General features: G+C 33.3%; 1 protein-coding gene across 2 annotated transcripts in view; it reads left to right on the top strand.

Annotated features, from left to right (window-relative positions):
* LOC106621714 (uncharacterized) overlaps window positions 1-20053 on the top strand; it is a 71883-nt gene that overhangs the window by 10100 nt on the left and 41730 nt on the right. Inside the window, exons 2-3 of one of the 2 annotated variants that reach the window (XM_036359109.2) lie at window positions 9513-9831; window positions 11344-13685. In XM_036359109.2, the coding sequence (XP_036215002.2) occupies window positions 11561-13685 (2125 nt within the window). In that variant the 5' untranslated portion in view covers window positions 9513-9831; window positions 11344-11560. The remainder of the gene's footprint in view (window positions 1-9512; window positions 9832-11343; window positions 13686-20053) is intronic. The other variant, XM_036359108.2, reaches the window with a different exon arrangement.

Below are 20053 nucleotides of genomic sequence, written 5' to 3'. Positions count from 1 at the left end.
GGCAGCACAAGGCTGCGCAAGTTATGTGGCAACCAGGTGTGTATATATGTATATATTATTTATTATTGTATTTAAGTACGTCAATGCCAATGCAAATAATACGAAATGCATGAATTTATGCGCCAGCTAAATTTTGATGAGAATATCATGCAAAAATAAGTGCATAAACAAATTAACTGAAGCACAATGAAGTGCCAGCCACAGAGAACATACATACACACACACACACACACATACACACCTTTAAGTACATATGCATGTATTTAAGTAGAAGGAAGCACAAATGCAAAGCAACAAGCACTAGTGGCTTGCATAAAAATAAATCTATTAATATTTACAAGCAGCAAGGCACTTAGATCACCGTGTGTGCGTGTGTTGTGAATGTGTGTGAAATTGCTTTGCATTGTTGTTGTATTAATATATATGCATCTGCATAATATTAGCTAGCTATTGTTATGCCACTTTTGTCAGTTGGTCGCAGTAATTGTTGTTGCAATTTTGTTTTTGCTGCTGACATATATATGAGCATGTTTGTATATGCGTGTGTGTATATATATGTGTTTGCGTTCACGTAATGTGTTATTGAAATTGCATAATATGATTTCTACAAATTTCTTTATTCAATGCAAGGAATTTTATTCGCGCACACACAAACACATACAACAAATATACGCCGCGATACGCTTATTTGCAAGTACGCCACTAAACTGCTCGCACCTACATACCGACATACATACATATAATATACACATATGTATACAAGTATTTGCAATTCCCAAGCTTGCAGTGAACACTTGTTCTCGATGCACGCCGCGATTGCGAGCGTTTAGATTTGCAAATAACTGCACATATGTATGTATGTATGTATGTATATGTGTATATGCCCCTATGAGTGTGAGTAAAATCGTAAAATTCTATAATTTTCTATTTTATAACTGTTGCGTAACGGTTTTTTATTATTACATTAAAAACAAATACAAACAAACACAGAAAAGCAGTCACATACTCACACACAAACCTACGCATATACCATATACATAAGCAAAGCAACTGCACCTTGTCAGCTTTGCACGCCAATATACCCACACTACGCCCCTCCCTGCCAACGCAAAGGGCAAAGCAATACCATTAATTGTTTTTGTAATCCCATTAATGTTGACGCAGTCTGGCTGTGTGGGTGTGTGTATGTGTATGAGAGTCCCTCGTTTGTATACCCTGAACAGGGAAGTTTGCCGCAAAGTTTGTAGCACTCAAAAGGCAGCGTCGGAGACCCTTTAAAATATAGGTATATGCATATAAATGGTCAGCGTCAGACGAGCTGAGTCCATTCAGTTATGTCTGTCTGTTTATATATATGCGAACTAATCCCGCAAATTTCAAAATATGGACCGAAAATTTTGCACAGGTTCTTTTCCCAACAAGAAGCTGCTCATTTGTCGGAACCGCCAATATTGAACTATTATAGCATATAGCTGTCATGCACACTGAACGATCGCAATTAAGTACTTGTATGGAAAACATTTTAATTTGGCGTGATATCTTCACAAGATTTGCATGAGTTTTTGTCAAAAGCATTGCTCTATTCTCCGAACAAATTTTTCAGATCGGACCATTATAGCAAATAGCTGGCATACAAACAGAATGATAAAACTCAAGTTCTTGTATAAAAAGTTTTTTTTTTGCTTTTGTGAAGGGTATTATAGCTTCGGTGCAAGCGATATTCTTGTTATTTTTGTTGTTACTGTGCTGTTATGAGCGGTGTTATTGACTTGTGTAATTATCAATTTGTGCAGTGTCAGGCAAGTTTGTTGCTATTGTTGTGCTGCTTGCTTATTTATTTACCATTAGTTGTTCACAGTTCGCTATTTGCACATTACCCATACACATGTATGTCTGTATGTGTTTGTGCTTACATCGCATTGTCTTATCGGGCTTTTTCACTTTTTTCACTTTCTACTCGCTGATTTAAGCGACTTTTTGTTGGGTAACCTAATAGAACTTACGTTCGTTTGCAAACTGCATAGCTGAGGAAGTGTTTTAAGTTGAGCTTCAGAAGCTTTAATTTGTATTGCAATGCAAATTGTGACATAACGGCTGTGATATCTAAATATTTCCAGAATATTTCAGAAATTAAAAAGAAGTAATGGTTTTCCTGAAGTTGTTTGTTTTTAGCTAAACATAACCCCATTTGTTTAACCTAAATATGAGATCGCCGAGTGCATTTTTTAAAATTTTAACAAATTTCTGCCAAGTGGTTAAATCCACTTGGGACTTTCAAAAAGGTATTTTGCATTTATCTTTTGTTGAATCTACATACATATAACCAAAAATTTAAGGCTGATTCGGCAAATAGTTTTGAAAATGTGATCGTATTTGTAAGAATTGTTTAACTTAATGTAATCGGCTTCCAAAATTTTCGCGTTTCTCGAAACACTGTTGTCAGAATCGATCCAAAAAAAATTCTCCGAAATGGCTGCATCAATCGAATAATAGATAGAAGTAATAAAATTTTCAATAATAATTTCGATTCTTTAAAGCCACTTTGAAGTGTAAATTTTCACAAAAAAATACTTTTTTTGGGAAAGACGCTATTTATAAAAAACAAAAAATGAATGTTTGACTAGTCCTAATGGCCATTAACTCTATTTTTCAATAATAATAATTTTTTTTTTTTTGGTTTTTGGATTTTAGAATATCTGAGCATAAAAATTTTCTTCGCCACCAGACACATTTTTCGGTGGCCCTCTTGGAGATCGCACATGGGATCAAGGAAATCAAAATATTTTTCAATATAATACCGATTATAAAGTATACTAAATTCGTTAAATATATATTATTTTTTATTTTTTTATTAAAAAAATTTTCTTGTCATATTTTTATTAGTAAAAGATCCTAGTATAGTTTAAAAATCTCCGTATCACTCGAGAGATTCAAATCTGCAACTTGAGAACCCTTATATTATGAAAATTATGAATTCGGATTATGTTTTCTAAAAACATTCACAATTTTACCAGTAAAGCTGTCAAGTCGAAATTGCACCACTCCTTAACTAATGATTCAACCAATTCTCTACAAATTGCTCTGCCATCGAAATAAATAATTCGTTGGCAAATGCATACATTTGCGCTTACGTGGCTCAGATCACGTCACATTATTGATCACAGCTGTAGCTTATGAATGCGTGCTTCTTCTCGAACATTTGAACATTTGGTTCTGTTGACAGGGCGTTGCTGGTGCTATTTGCCTGCATTTGACAGCTCCAATGCCCAATCTGTATTTATGTATTGTTGTTCGCTGCTTCGCATCGCGCACATAGCCAGCATTTGTAGTGGGTGCTATGGCAGTGTGCACACCATAAAATATGTGCAATCAAATGAAAACGAATAAAATCGAAGCGTATGAAATTCGATCGAAAGTGTTTTTAGGCGAAGATGGCAGCGATAACGGTATGTGTTGCTTTGAGAGGCATTTATTCACTTTATGAATCTACAATAAGAGAATTTATAGGTAGATATAATAATATGTAAGTGTTTATGTGGGAGTACAAGTAGTTTAGTTTTCTCTTAATTTTTAGAGTATTTTTTTTATTTTTGGGTGATTTTTTAGTGATGACATTAAATTAAACTATTTTACTTTTTTATGAAACTTTACTTTTGTTTTTATGAAACTACATATAAACTTTTTATTATATTGTTGTAATATTCATTAGTTTGTCTATAGAAATACAAAAACAACTACAAAAACTAATAATACATCGATGAATGATCGATTTCTTCACATTAATAATGAATAAATGTATTTATTTTTTTTAATTACTGTTATTTTTTGTGTAAAATTTCTATAAAAAAAATGTTGGTACATTTTTTTAACTTTTTGAATAAACTAAATGTTTTTATATATTCTATTATTTTTCTGAGCATTAAAAATTATATTTCTTCTTTTTGAGTAAACTATTATTAGCGCGTATTTTTGTTGAGGAGTTCATGTTGAAAAGAAAAACTAAACTTTTTATACCTTGAAAGGATGTCTTAAGTTTGCCACGCGGCTTGTAGTACCTAGAAGTAAGAGTAGGTGACCATATAAGGTTGATCTACATATATATAAATGATCAACAGACGAGCTGAGTCGATTTAGCCATGTCCGTTTGTCTGTCTGTGTATATACGACCTATTCTCTCAGTTTGGATATGTCGGACCACTATAGTATATTGCTGCCATACAAACTGACCGATCCAACTCAAGTTCTTGTATGGAAAACATTTTTATTTGACAAGGTATCTTCAAGAAATTGTTCATGAATTATTATCTAAGGCAGCGGTAGAATCTCCGAAGAATTTGTTTGTATCGCACCACTATAGCATATATGTAGTTGTGATTTTCTAGCTTTTTATATATGTATTTGAATTCGATATTCGTATTTGTACTACATATCCTAACTGAATCTCTCGGACTCATATTCATAGTCAAAATAATACTCATACTTTCACTCACATTTCTGTTCATATTCACCAATCAACTCACTTTATTGAATATTCTAAATCGAATAATATAAATAAATTGCCGTTCATTTTATATTCAATAAAAAATTCAAAACTTTTCATTTCATTTTCCTACTGCAAGACTTAATATTCACTCAGAATGAAGGACACTTTGATGTTTGGCTAATATGTACTATTTTCACACTTTGCTTGCGCGCTGCTGACTACTTAAGCTATTTGTTCTAGCTGCGTGTATGCTGTCAGTCTATCAACAACTCGCGCAGTGTATACAAGTACAAGTATGTGTGTTTGTATTAGACACCCGGCAAAAGTTTTGTTTACATAACAATAGAGGCAAGCGAAAGAACGAAAATCACAACGATACAAACGAAAAAAGCGAGACAAATGAAAACACAACAAGTTCAGAGTCAAAAATCAAAGCAAAAAGTTGCGAAGAAGAAGCAACATAAACTAAAAAAAGTGTTTAACGTTCGCTGCTCAGCATTTGGTTGATATTCTCTTTAACGTTTGCCACTTGGCTTTTTGGGTTTTACTAATGTGTTGTTTGCTTTTTGCTTTTGCTTTTGTTGTTGTTTACACTTATGCGTGGTTCTCCTCTGCTGTGTAATTTGTATGTTTACATGGGGATGCGTCTTTTACAAACTTGACTGGATTCATTATATATGCTATATGTATGTATGTATATACTTTAGTTGCGTATGATCTAAATGTATGTACAATGTATATTTGAATGAAGCGACAAGCTCTCTATGCAGTATATATACTATAGATGTACTATAGGTATATTATATATTCTCTACTATTAGCTCTCTGCTAAAAGTAAGTTTTTGCACAAAAGTGGGCATATTTTGTGCGCTTAATGAGTTTACTGCTCTTTTGTGTTTCCAAGAATTTCTTATAAAGTCAGTATGTATGAGTACATTAGAGTGGACAAAAAATATAGTCCGAAATGACAAGTGATTTTTGATTTCTTATAGAAAAAATACAAGAATACTATTTTATTTTGTTTGAATGGTTAATGTATTTGAAAAAATTATCGTGTGGTAAAAATGAACATTTAATCTTATGGATAATTTAATGTTCCACTAAAAAGGTCCAGCATGATTTTCTGCGTTTTCACTCCTTCAAAAGTTATTTCAGAACAAAATCAAACCTTAACATAAAGATGGTACTTTTTTTTTATTTTTTTATATGTTCACAAAAATAATGCCTCAAAATCATGAAATATTTAATTTTTTGACTTTCGACGTTTTTACTTCCTTAATTCATATTAATTTTGTATTTTATTTAGCACGATTGAAAAATGGCGTTTAAAGGATATTTTACAATAAAATAGGTGAAAGTATTAAAAAGACTTAAGATTTTTTATTATTTTATAAAATGAATGGCTTTTAATCCTACTTTTATTTAATTTTTCATGTTATCTAAAGAATGTATGTATATATTTAATTCAAGGCGCTAAAGTTTTATAGGCATATATATAATTTCAACTACATTTGGGTCTAAAGTACTCATTAAAAACTCATTTCTCATTTTATACATTCACACATACATACATGCTTGTATACATAGTATGTTACATACTTAAGTACCATACAATATGTTTTATTTCAACAGTTTGGCTTAATTCACTATAAAGTAGGGATACATACATATATTATGTTATATGCAAATATGTATTATATACAATAAATACACTAGACAGAAAAAGTCAGCGTACAAGGTACATGAGTCGAGCAAAGATATTCTTCCACCGAATATCCCCAACGTTTTAAAACTTCCATTAAGTGTTTTTGCATTGAATAGACAAGCTTAGAGCTTTCTGTCGAAGGGTTGTGATGCCATTCCTCGTGCAGCACATCCTTGAGCGTTATCCTTTGAGGTAATTGTGCGTTGGCGGATTTTACGTTTAGGTGAATTCCAGAGGTGCTTTTTAAGATTCAAATCTGGTGATTCTGTTGGTGTTTGAAGCTGCTTGGGAACGTTGTAGAGTAACCAAAGGTTAACGATGTCGATGCAGTACCCTTTGGATCGTTCTCCTGTAGAATAGTAGTAAATTCCAAGACCCAATTCTTCCACTTCAAATTTATTTGTATGATATTAAGGTGCGCATTTAACCATGTTGGACTCTATAAATTCCATTTGGCCCACACAATTACTAGCTATGCACCTCCCTATCATTGCTTCTTCACCACCGTGCTTCACAGTATACATCAAGATTTCCGTATCGAATGATTTGCTCGTTTTCGTTATAAAATCTTACGGCCTTTAATTCCAAAGACCCAAAACTTGTTTTCATCGGAAAAAAATATTTTCTGCCTAAACTCCTGGAGCTTGTTTAAGCGCTCTTCCGCCAAAGCATTATAGCGAGATATAAAAAAAACCGGTACGTTTCTAATTTTTTAATATTTTTTTATGGAAGAATATGTACTTGCAACAATTCGACTGATTTCACCGTATGTTTTTCCTTCTTTCAAAAGTTTAACCATTATTTCGCTTGCAGAGGATTCCTTTGTTTTCTTTTGAGCGCGATTCGATGTTTTAAATTTAATAACAAACTGAATAAAACAAAAATCGTTTAAAATTGCTACTTTTACGAAAACATTCTTCCTCTTACGCGAACAATTCCCATTTTACTACTTATAAAGCACTTAATGAGATTTCATTCTAAAATGCAGTATATAAAAGATATTATTTAACAAAAGCAAATAGGACATAAGCATGTACGCAGAGTTTTTCTGCCGAGTGTATATGACCAAATGCCTTCCTCAAATGTCGAAATGCTTAACTGACAACTTTTTCACACCTACATATATACATATGTACAAATATGAATATATAAGTATGTATACATACATATTTATGTACTGATATTTTTACGACTATCTGCCCAATTATTTAATATATGGCAGCGCTGAAGTTTTAATATTATGCTTATGTGGGGTATATCCGCCTGCGAGATGACTCGCGATGACTCCTGGCAATATAGATAAGAACTTGCGAAATACGCGCACTGATAGAGAAGAACCGAAACTCAGATTGCTGAGTGCTTGGCGAACGTGATTCATTTCGTGTTAAAATTATTGATAAAAGCGGCTTTTATTTCATATTGTTCTTGTGCAATTTCCGTCACTTAAATTTTATTGTGGAATTAATTTTTATGGGCTGTAAAATATGAGTGACCTCCAACAGACAAATTAACACACTAATGCTGAGCTTTGAGGTAGTTTAAGTTGGGTTCAAACTAGGCATGCAAATTACTTTGAAACAGTCATCTTTGATGCATCAATTTTAAGAAAAGCGAGCAAGTAGTAGTAGGTATTAAGTAGTGATACAACCATAAACAAAACCGATTTAACGATAGTCTGGCATACGTGACCGAAAATTACTCTAATTTATATCTGGCCGATAACTGGAAGCTTGACAATATTTTTCAAAACTATCTCGAAAATGGTTTAAAATACTAGCTGCAAGCACATAGCTAAACAAATGATAAGCGTTACGAGTCCCTCAGTTTTTGAGATATTGATTTAAAATTTTGCACATGTCCTTTTTTCACCAATAAGCTACTCATTTTTCGGAACCGCCAATATCGGACCACTTTAGCATACACATATGTACATACTAGCTATCTTACAAACTTTTATTCAAAGAGATATTTTAACGAAATTTGGCATGATTTTTTTCCCAAGACAACGGTATAATCTCCGTGGAAATTGTTCAACTCAGACCACTATATCTAATACAATAGCTGCGATACAAACTGAATGATCAAAATTAAGTTTTTGTTTGGAAACTTTGTTATTTGTGAATTTTATTCTGGTTTTGGTTCGACCGAAGTTAACAGTTTTTCTTGTTTCATACATATATCACTTCAAAAATCCCTATATAAGTTAACGTTCCTACTCATATTCATATTTATACTCGTATAGTACATCCTTGTCACCTTTACTCAAAACATGCAAATGCACAATCGCCAAATCTTTTAATAATAGTCTCTGCACTAATCGTTCGTCGCTCGCACTTAATTGAGCACTCTAAATCAACTAATAAAAATAAATTGCTATATAAATAAATTTATAATAATAGCCGCCTCGGCTAAATTGGAAGCTGGCACCGCATGAACTCATGACACGACGCTGTTGCTGACGAAAGACCGATTGCTAATTATTTAATTTACCAAATTTGAAGCAACAATTTCTTGCCAGCGCTGTGTGCCATTGAAATCCGCTTCATAGCTATGAGTGTGAGTATGAGTACTGACTGTGTATATGTGTGTGTGCGTGTCGCAAATATTTGCGAGAAATGAGCGTGATTATATGCGGTTGTACGTAAGCAATTAGTGGCGTTTTTAGTTTAGTAAGATCTAAAGCAAAATGTTAAAGAGAATATTCAAAGGCGCATTGTTAAATAACTAACCATATGTGTGTAGTGTGTGTGTGTGTGTGTTTGTTTGTAAGTATGTGTGACTTGCTGGAAGGCGGATGAGCGCAATGGCTGCGTCCGTTTTGAGAGAGTGGTGTCTTTATATATCATAACGGCATTGCATGTATAAGTGTGCGTAATTTCATTGAGTATTTTGTGTGGAGAGAGTGCGCGTAACCAAAACAAAAACACAGTAGCGCACTCCCGCACACACTAACACGCAAAACTATAAACAATTTAGTGATTGACTTTGAATTTGTGTTTGAATTGCCTTTTGCTATTTGCTTCTTGTCATTTTCTTTTTTAAAATACTGTGACTTTTGTTGCTCTTTGCGCTCTTGTTCTCACTTGCTGCTCGTTCTCTTTGCTTTTACCGCATTTATGGCGGCATACCGCCTTGCGACCCATACACGTGCACTCTTGCACGCACGCACACTCTGAGCAAAATACAGTTTTGTGCCTTTGCTACGAATACACAGTTGTAATTATGTTTGTAGTTGTAGCACCAAAAGCAACCTCAACAAATGCCACCGAAACTGAAACAGCATTTTATAACGTTACGTAAATTCTTCTTCTCCAAACATTTCAGAGTTCAAATACGGCGCTGAAGTCGTCGGAAGCGGACGCATTAACTCCAGCAGCTGGACAAATTGGTCGAAAAATAAATTCACCTCAATTCCAAATAACTTGAAAAATAACGGTGAATTATTGCAAATCAAGGCGTTAAATAGTGTGTACAAACGGTTTTAGTTTTTGTGCTCGATTCAGTGTTATAAATGAATGCCAAATGTAATGGTTGATAAGTGTAAAAATCTATAACAGTGTTACGTAAAGTACGTGTTACGTCTTCATGCGGTGAAAAAAACGAAGAAATTACAAAAATTTGTTTTTGTTTAAGAGTTCGAAGTGTAAGTTTTGAGTTTAATTTATTAGCTGGTTAGCTGATAGGAATTTTTAAAAAAATTTTTGATGATTAAACAAAAAAATTCGAATCGAAAATTTTTATAACATCTGAAGACATGCAATTATTTAGACCAACAAAACTGTGTGTGTTTCTTAAATAATCAATCAATTAGCCGGATTTTTAATTATTATATTTACTTGAATCAAAAAAAAAATAATAATTATTAAGAACTTAGTTTAAAAAAAATATATGATAAAAATTGTATTATAAACTAAATTTTTTTTGTTGATAAAAAAAGATAATTAAAGTTTTATTGACATAATTTATGTAAAATTTTATTAATAAAAAAATAAAAATAAAATATTTTAATAAAAAAAATTTAAAGAAATAATTTTTAATTAAAGTAAGTTGAAGTCAAAAATTTAATTAAAAATTTTTTTGTGCAAATTTATTAAGCATTCATTGATACAAAATATTACATATTATTTAAAATTTTTTTAATAAAAAAAATTATTCTTTTAAGATCAAAATAATTTAAATAATTTTTAACTAAATATGGTTAAGGTATTGTTGTTTGAAAAATAAGCATAAATGTTTCGGTATTAAAGCAAAAATAAATTAGTTTCGATTTTTAATTTTTATTTTAACTTTATTAACAGATAAAAAATTATTTTCAATTCCAACTCTCTCGAAAAATGTTTAAATCACTTAATATTTGTAAATTTGTATGTTATTTTAAAAAATTTTAATGTAAATAATATATAAAATTTATACAACAAAAAAAATATTAAACAAAAAATTTATCGAAACTTGAATTCTCTTCTATTACTTTGGTAAATACTTTAAAAAGTAAATTTTATTATTAAATTCAAAATTTATTAAACACAAAATAACTTATATAAAAAAATTTTTATTTATGACTATAAAAAGTACTAGTTAAAAACGACCTAAAAAATATTTAAGAGATAAACAAATTAATTATAATATTATTAAAATCTGTTATATTAAATAAAATAATTAAGGTGAATTTAAAAAACTTCTTAACCGTAAAAATTTTAAAATAAAAAATCAAAAAAAAAATTTTTACCAAAAAATTGCAGTAGGTAGAAAAATTGAATTAAAAATTATTTTGAAAAGTTTTACATATTAGAAAAGCAGATATTTTATTAAATTCTACAATTTATTAAATAAAATAATTACTTAATAAATATAGAAAAATATATATTTAAAACTTATAAAAGTAGCTAGCATTAAAAAAAATTAAGAAATACTTAATAAATTAATACGAAAACTTTCAAAATGTGTAAACATCAAAGTGCTCACAAGAACCTGCAAACACATATTTAGAATTCGTAATTCCTTACTGGAATCGGGAAAAATATTTTTAGGTAATCGGATTCAACTCCATACTAAAACGCAGTCAGCTTGCCAGCCAAACACGTCGTACGCCACTTAAGCCTTATAAAACTTGTGATGAAAAAAAAAATTTAATAAAAATTCTATTTTCTCTCTACAGCGCACCGCAAAGGTGAAAGGTTGTGCATTAAAGAGCAAAACAACAAAAATAATAATAAATAAGTAAGATAAATAAAAAATAAAATCAGAATTGTGAAAAAAAAACGCGAAAATGCGAAAAATTATTACTCAGTGAATGTGTAGCAACAAATCAATAGAATAGTGTTTACACAAGAAAAAGAAGAACAAGCAATTTTGCAGTGAATAAGCAACAAATAATGTCAAAAAGTGCCACTGAGCAATATCAAATCAAAAAGAAGCGAAAACACAACCAAAATAAAGCAAAGAACAACCAGCAAGTGAAGCAAACAAACCAAATTTTTAAAAATCAAATTAAAATTCACCAAAATAATAAATACAAAGTGTTTAAGAAATATACAACAACTACTGGCGACGCTCTAATCAAACAATTAACGCTCACTGAATTCTGTCTGCAGCAGCAGCAGCAGCTACAACAGCAACAACAACTTGAATACTTATTTAATAACAGCAACAGCAACGTAAATTTAGTGACGCCAACCAAAGTAATTGTTAACGCCAAGAACGTCAATAGCGACGTTGTTGCGACGCGTCAGTGCGCGCAGTGCAACAATCTAAATAACAACACTGCAACGCAGCGTTCGTGTTGCTTACGTGACCACGCGCAGGTGCTGTTACAAAAGAGCAAAACACGCCTAAGCGAATATAATAGCAACATTAGTAGTATTCTGATTAGAAGCAAACGCAACGCCAATAGCAACATGCCGCTCTCACAAGGCTTCTCAGCGAAAGTATGTGCAGGCGGTGCAGTAAAGCGCACCGCACCCAAGCCTGCGCTACCCCGTCAAGTGGAGGCTGCGAAGCGTAGCAAATCAGCAGCGGCAGAGAATTTTACACGCCTCGCGCCGCAGCGGCATCTACATGCGCGCCACGCTAATAGCGGCAATAGCAGTAATAGTAACAAGTGTTTGAAGAGCAGCAAATTCGACAGCGCGTACAAGTCCATGACAACCGCGTTGGGCGCGTCGTCACTACTAGTGGGCGCCGGTGCGCGCTATGCGTCCAATACTTCTACTGATCTCACGCATAGCAGCAACTTACAGTTCTACTATTTGCTAGCTGAGTCTCTGACGCGCTACGGTAGCCTCTTAGAGGCATTTGATGTATATGCATTTATAGCCAGCGAGCAGCTAGATAGCTGCATACCGCTGGATCGTCTCAATACATTCGCGAGCGCGCTTATAACGTACGTGCGACAAATGGGCGCGTCTGCTAATGACAACAGCCAGGAATTATTCGCTACGTCCGTGGTGAGCGCGAATAAACTCTCCGACAGCACTGCGCTCGAGTCCGCATTAAAAGTGAAGTATGAGCGCAGCTCCGCCAGCTGGAGCGCCGGTGCATCGGGTGTGGTGCCATGTGGAATTACAGCCACTACACCGCCCGTGCCGGATGCGGTCGTGGGCGCGGGCTTAGCGGACATGCATTCGCCTACGCGAGAACTATTACGTGTGCCAAGTCCGACGCAAAGCGAGGACTACGATCCATTACTTTGTCCGCTGTGCAATGACATACTGCGTTGTCCGGTGACAACGAATTGTGGGCACACTTTTTGCCGACTGTGTTGTGATACCATTACGCAATGCAACATTTGTCATGTGAAGTTTCCGCGCAGCAGTCACGATGACTTCGTCTCGGACGTAACGAGTGGCGCGCGCAGTTACGCGAACACGTCTAGCTCAACGCTCACCACACTAACAACTGCTACAACTTCGTCGGCGGCTTTATCATCTGCAAGCGCTTATTCGATGCCAGCGCATGTAGGCGCGTCGCGCTTGCCATCATCTCATCAAAATGCGTCCACCTCGGCGTCGGTGTTCAAAAACATTTCCACTTATGCACCAACTGCTGCGAACAATACGGCTTCACTAAGCAATGATAATTCTTTGCTTAGAAGACGCCTTCAATCACGTACCTCACTTGGTGCTAGCAACAACGGCAATGATAGCTTGGAAACAACTGTTGCACCCACTCGCTTGCAGTTGGTGCCGACGCCGACGCCGACGCCTACCCCGCCAACGACCGTGACGACGGCAACTGTTGCTTTAACAACGGCCACGGCCACCACAACAATGGCGTCCTCGGCATCCGGCGGCGGTGTTGGCGGCGCTGGCATTGCGGCGTCATTAAACAGCTCTGCAGCAAATATGAAATTCATGCCAGACGTCTTAGTGCGCCGTCTGGTGGAGAAATGGTGGGGCGCTGATTTGCAGGCAAAGAAGAACAATGAAACCGCCGCCAGCTATATGCATATGAATCTGCTAGATGATGCGTTAAAATTCTGCAACGCCAGCTTGGAGAAATGTAAGTAGCAACTTATTTTCAAAATATGTTATTAGATTTTACTAAAATTGTATCTCTAAACGTTCAGTTTTGACTACAAAATCTGTATGCATTATACTAGAACGAAACTTTTCAGCTTAAATATATTATAGCGTGTATCAGACCGATTTTTATAAAAAACAATTTTTGTATCTGCGTTCGATTTTTAGACCTTGTAAACAACATAAACTTTCATCCGAACGTTCTGAAAGTTCTATCTGAAATTGCTTAAACTTTCATTCTCAGTTTTAAACTGATAACGTTTAATTCAATCTTAAAATTTGAGCTTTAGTATAGAGCTTTCACACAGCTTTTTTATAGCTTTTCTCGATTAATATTATATGTGTATTTATTTAAAATGGTTTAATGAAAAAAAGCTTTCTAGAGGCTATATATATTATTTTCATAATTACTAAGCTTTCATTTCGATTTTTTGTTGTAATTATATTTTTCATTGACATTGCGAAATTGAATGATTTAGAAGTTATTTCGTAACCATTCGTTAAATAAGCTTTTGTGTGTAAAAAGCTTTAATATATAATAAATATTTTAAATATTCTATATATAATACGCATGACTTCACTAATTTCCCCGAATCGTGTATACATATGTGTAATATTTCATCTATTTGAACAACCGTCGATAACAATTTCGATGGACTTTCGAGATGAATAATCAAGCGATATGAAAAAAAATTTCATGGAAAAGTCTCAAATGGTTTTACCAAATTAAAATGAATTCCTAGACACTAAATAAACGCCACATCAATCACTTGGTGCTGAAAGTTACGTAAATGTTTTAAAAGAATGTAACGGTACATATACACACACAGAGATGAATTGTATAAGAACACTTGAACATAATAACATTTATCTGTCGCATATTTGTGTTCTGTCATGCTATCAGCCTATTCGGCTGGGAGTGTAGATTTCTAGGTATATTTTCTGTAAATCAGTATATGTTTGTATGTGTTAGAGTACGTGACACTCGCTGATTACAAGCGAATGTAAATATCGGGAAAATCGATAAATGCGCCAAAGTGTTTGCTGCTGTTGTTGACAGTTTACTCTTATTGTGATGATTTTCCTTCTAACTTTTATTGTTGGTTTGGTTCATTCATTGTTGTTGCTGTAATTTTCCTTTGCTGTTGCCTTGGTGGTACTCATTCTTGCTCAATATACATATATTATATATAAATATTTGGAAGGGATGTTGAAGCTAACCCACATCTGCCACCCATCCGCCACCACACAATGTCAATGCTGATGTCATGCAGCGCACAGTTAGCCACCAAGTTAGTCAGTCATGCCAGGCAGCCTGCTGTCCAACAACTATACGGGTATATGAGGCTTAGCACGCTTCACTCAAGCGACGGCAACGAGCAACAAGTTAAGTATAAATATCATGCTTGTACTTGTTGTACTTGTATGTGAGAATATGTTGTGTATGTATGTATACCTATATGTGTCTGTAGGTGTATGCTGCGGGGCATTTGCGAAAATGGCAAACGGTAGCGGTTACTCTATTGAGAGCAGCCCAGTTGTTGGCTCTACATGCTTTCGGTCGTTATGCTCATTCCATACATACATATGCATATATTGTCGTATCTATTATATATATGTGCCATCTTTGCTGGTTCCTCTGAACGCTGTAAATATTTGCTTATATATGGTTCATACACACATATATGTTATGTCTATATATATCTATATATAATAGAATATTTGCATATGCATCTATATTATCTATAGCTACATATTTGCATTTTAACCATGTTAGAGTATGCCTTGCTTAACGATCTGTACGCTCTGCCATAATTGACCATAAATTTCTTCCGCCTTCGGATCAATATTGGTCACACAGTCAAGCAATAAAAATTCCTATCAGTGTTGACATATAATGACTACAAGCTATGTGGGTTCATATAAATACATATATACTACATATGTACAGTCAGAATTTAATTGAAATTTTAATAGGTTAGAACAGTTCAGAGGCTTCAAGAAAGAAGAGTAAGAATAAAGGTGTCAAACTTCTTTCTGTCAAGCTTTATTCATTAGATATTTCAGTGCGTCTAAAACAAAATTGTTTATTGATATGTTGATACCAAATGCTGACTACTGATGCAATCTTCGGAATCACCATTTTCAAGCGAGTCGTTACAGGCGACAGTGAACTTATGCTATCTGGTGCCAAATACAACACAAGAAAAACTTTAACTTCGCTTGAAACTGAATAGACTAAAAGAGTATAAAAAACGTTATCTGGATTTGGATCGGTCAGTTTGTCTGGCATCTGTATGCAATAGTAGTTCGATCTGAAAAGTTTCTTCGGGAAAATTGCTGTTGTCTTGGCGTTTCCGGCAAATAAGAATATGGCCAACTCAACTAAGCTCTTCATGCTAATCATTTATATCTACTCTTTATAGAGTTTCCGATTTCTCCTTCTGGGTGTTACAAACTACGTGACAAACTTGATATGCCCTGTTCAGGGTAAAACAAGATTTTTTTAGAATCCTATTTTAAGTAAAAAAATTTTGTCGATTTTTGGAAAGTTCGAAACTACATAACCAAATATATTGCCTCCACTGTGACCATCATTCACAATAACAAATTTACAGGAATTTGTAAGACCATAAATTTCGATGCTTCCTTACTTGATATCAAATGACTCGAAAAAAAAAATTGTCCGTATTATACATATACAAGTATGTACCTTAATAAATGACCACATCCTTGCTTATCCTGCCACATGTACGACAAATTATTGGCCACAACAGCAACAAGCACAGGCAAATGACATAACCGAGTGAGCGCGTCTGCTGTGCTGTCGGAAGGTTATGCAGCAATGCGGCAACAAGCAACTACTAGCATTTATATGTACATACATAGATAACTTTTCAAAAAAATTTTAAATTCATTTACGGTCAAGGCCTGCCATTGGACAAAATGCTGGCGGAAACTACAGGGTATTCTTTGTTTTTGTATATATGCAGGTAGCATAGCAGCCGGTCAAAAGGTGACAGCAGAAAGTGAAAAACTGTGAAATAAATTTTCGAATGTGTCTTTCAATTTACCTCCACACACACGGCTGCTTTTATGGCATTAAATATGAATTGAATTGGCTGTCAGCAGCATATAAACTAGTATAAATGATATATACTTGTAAAGTTGTTTTTTTTTTTTTTTTTTACTAAGCGCGTGAAGTGTGCTGCTGCGTCAACATTTACGGAATTTGATGTCATTTGTAGTTTCGTGCGAATGCCGCAACTGTAAAGCTTAATAACTTAATCTGGTACAATGATCAGCGCATCAACGTGTCTATCACTTACACGCCTAGTAGTGCCAAGCACAAAATTTCGCAAACATACTGACAAACATACCCTCGTTGGGAAAGTAAAGCTGAATATAAGTTGTATGTTTATCACAGACTTAGAAAAAAATATTTTTCAAAATTTAGATAGTAACCCAAATATTTTTACAATTTTTCTGAGAATTCATTCGAAAACGCTTTTGAGTAAAAAAAAAAATTTAATTGAAACTAGGTAAATATTAAATTAATATTTAACACAATACAAAAAATAGTTTTCAAAATCAAAGATACTAACCTAAATTTATTATGGAAAACTTTTGGGTTAAAAAATGTTTCTTAAAATTGTATAATATTTTTTTTTTAATTTTCTCGCTTTTATTACGGCAATAATTCAACAAAACTGCTTTTTAATCGTTTTGGGTATGTGACTTAGCTAACTAAGGCTACACTTTTTATATTACCTTGCCTACATTTAGGGTGACATTCTAGACCAAATTATCTCTTACGTTGAAAAAGATTATGTCATAATACATCCTATGTTAAAACTTTTTGGCTGTGCGATTTACCTAAAATATATCTCCATTATATTGCCTACAATTACGGTGATATTTTATACCAAAAAACCTCTTACGTTAAAAAATATGAACAAAAAATTTTTTATGAAAAGAAAATTTCTCTCTCGAACAGTAGTTAAATGAGTATGTGGCAAATAGGTTTTGATATGGAGTAATTAAAATACAGATTTGAGAAATAAGTTCACAATAAATTTAGAATTTGATTAGAACTCTTACTTAGGGTGCGGAGCTTAGCTAAAACAGAATTGTGTTGTCTACAATTAACACGATATATTCCAAATGATAAATGTTGGCTGCAGACAAAGGCAACTCAAATTCACTCTCATCGTAAAAGATATCACTCCAAAAACACTGCTGAAATGCGTCACTAAATGATTTTTAATATGATATATATACTTTAGATAGCTTAATTAGAGTGTGGAATTTGTGGGTTTAGGTAGTAATAAATAAATGACTAATATATTGTATATTTAATTTAACAATTATTATTTTTATTAATAAATTTACAAAAAATAACAAAAAAAAGCAAGAAAAAAATATTAATAATTAGCGCCTGCAAAAGCAATTCTCTACTGGGTACATACAAGTTTTTCCCCGCTTGTATAATGCTTTGTTTATACATACCCATGTATATTAGCACAACGCTGTGTGTAAATTAGCGCTCCGCTCAGCGCTATTACCTGTCAGCATGCGCAACGTGAGCGCCGGCACGGCAGATGTCAGCTAATCATGGAAAAATAAGCATTCGCCCAGAACATTGTATTTTATCATCCGACCAATATATGGTATTTGTGATGTGCGGTGGTGGCAATGAACCCAACAACAAACAAAATTTCTCTTATACGTGCATATTTACATTCATACTTACCAAATACATATAAATACTAATATATATATATTTGACTATAAAAGAGAATTCTTTACTCAGCGCTTTTGACTAGCTTACTCATAGCACTGATGTATATGGTATATATAAATATCTATATATATATATATGATATGATATTAGTGTGTATGTATGTGCTTATGTAATATCTTCAATAGTAGCACGTAAGAATTTATTATCGCTGTGTGATTTCGTTATCAGGTCATAAATGCATGCTTAAATCACCTTTTGGGTATTGTAATTGCTCGAGAATGGTGAGAAATCGCTGACACACTGTTTACTCTGCTCGCAGAAATTAATCAGAAAATTGGAAGATAACGGAAAATGATATGAAGAAAACAACATGGTGTTAACTACTCTACAAATAAATACAGTTACACAGTCATATATATACACATATTTACTGATATGTATAAACCGACTTTAGTTGGTACAACTTAAATAAAGTTAAGGTGATATTTTTGAAGCAGTACAGTTGCATGACAGTTACAATCAAAATGTTATTTTTTGGTTTAAAAATGTAATACTAAGAGTTAATAATTATAAAATCTTACGATAATGTATAATAACATCATTTTATATATAATATTTTCTTAATATACCATAAATTTTAATTTAGTTGAAAAACACATAAGCTCAATCAATATATATCAAAGTTTTCCATCATTCATATTTCAAGTATCTCTTAATAAATGCTATTGGCATCCTAAATGTAGGCAACATATGTTGTATTGTTTATTTAGCAAAGTCACATACCTAATATTAAAACATTTTAAGCATTTTTTTCAAACACATATGAAAGAATACCATAACCATATTTTCTTCGCTACTAATCTTATACAATTTTATGAGTTTTTCTAAAATAAGCTATGGCAATGTTTTGAAAATAGCAAGAATACTTAAATGTCAAGTACGTTTCTGTAATAAATGGGTTTTGTCCAAGAGAAAAACGCTACTGCTCTCTACACGTATCAATTTAATCGAAAAGTTTTTCAAAATAGTTTAAAAAAATTAAACAGTTAAAATTATTATTTTTTTAATCATTTCTAAAACAACCGAACTCCAAAAATATATATCAGGCATAAATCATTGTTGCAAGTTCCAGTTTAATTTCCGTTTCACAGTTAAAAATAAAAAGCTTTGATATTTCAATAATGCACAAAGGATTTCGCTGCAATGCACAGAGAATACTTTGTATTGCCTTGTCAGTCATTTAACCATCTGAGTTTTATTAAATGCTTCGTTTAATTTAAGGGAATGTACTTCACAGAATGATACACAGGAATTTGATGCAGGGTGTCTGCAAAAGTTGGGGAAATAAAGAATTAAACTAACCTCCCCAGAAAATAAGAAAACGAAAATAGTTTAGCCGGATTTTAAGCAAGCAGATTCCAAAACCTGGGTTCTGATATTTAGAACTCTGAAATTAAATCCTATTTTTGAAATTTGTTCGCTGTCAAAAAAAATATATAATTTTTTTTTTGTCATACATTTTACTGAACCCTTTTGTGGCTTACTTAACTCAGTACGGCGAAAGGGAAGAAAATGGTTTTTGCAGAGAGGCTAGAGGTTTTAAG

This window comes from Bactrocera oleae, chromosome 6 (assembly GCF_042242935.1).
Source record: "Bactrocera oleae isolate idBacOlea1 chromosome 6, idBacOlea1, whole genome shotgun sequence".
NCBI lineage: Eukaryota > Metazoa > Arthropoda > Insecta > Diptera > Tephritidae > Bactrocera > Bactrocera oleae.
This window is presented reverse-complemented; position numbering and strand designations above follow the sequence as displayed.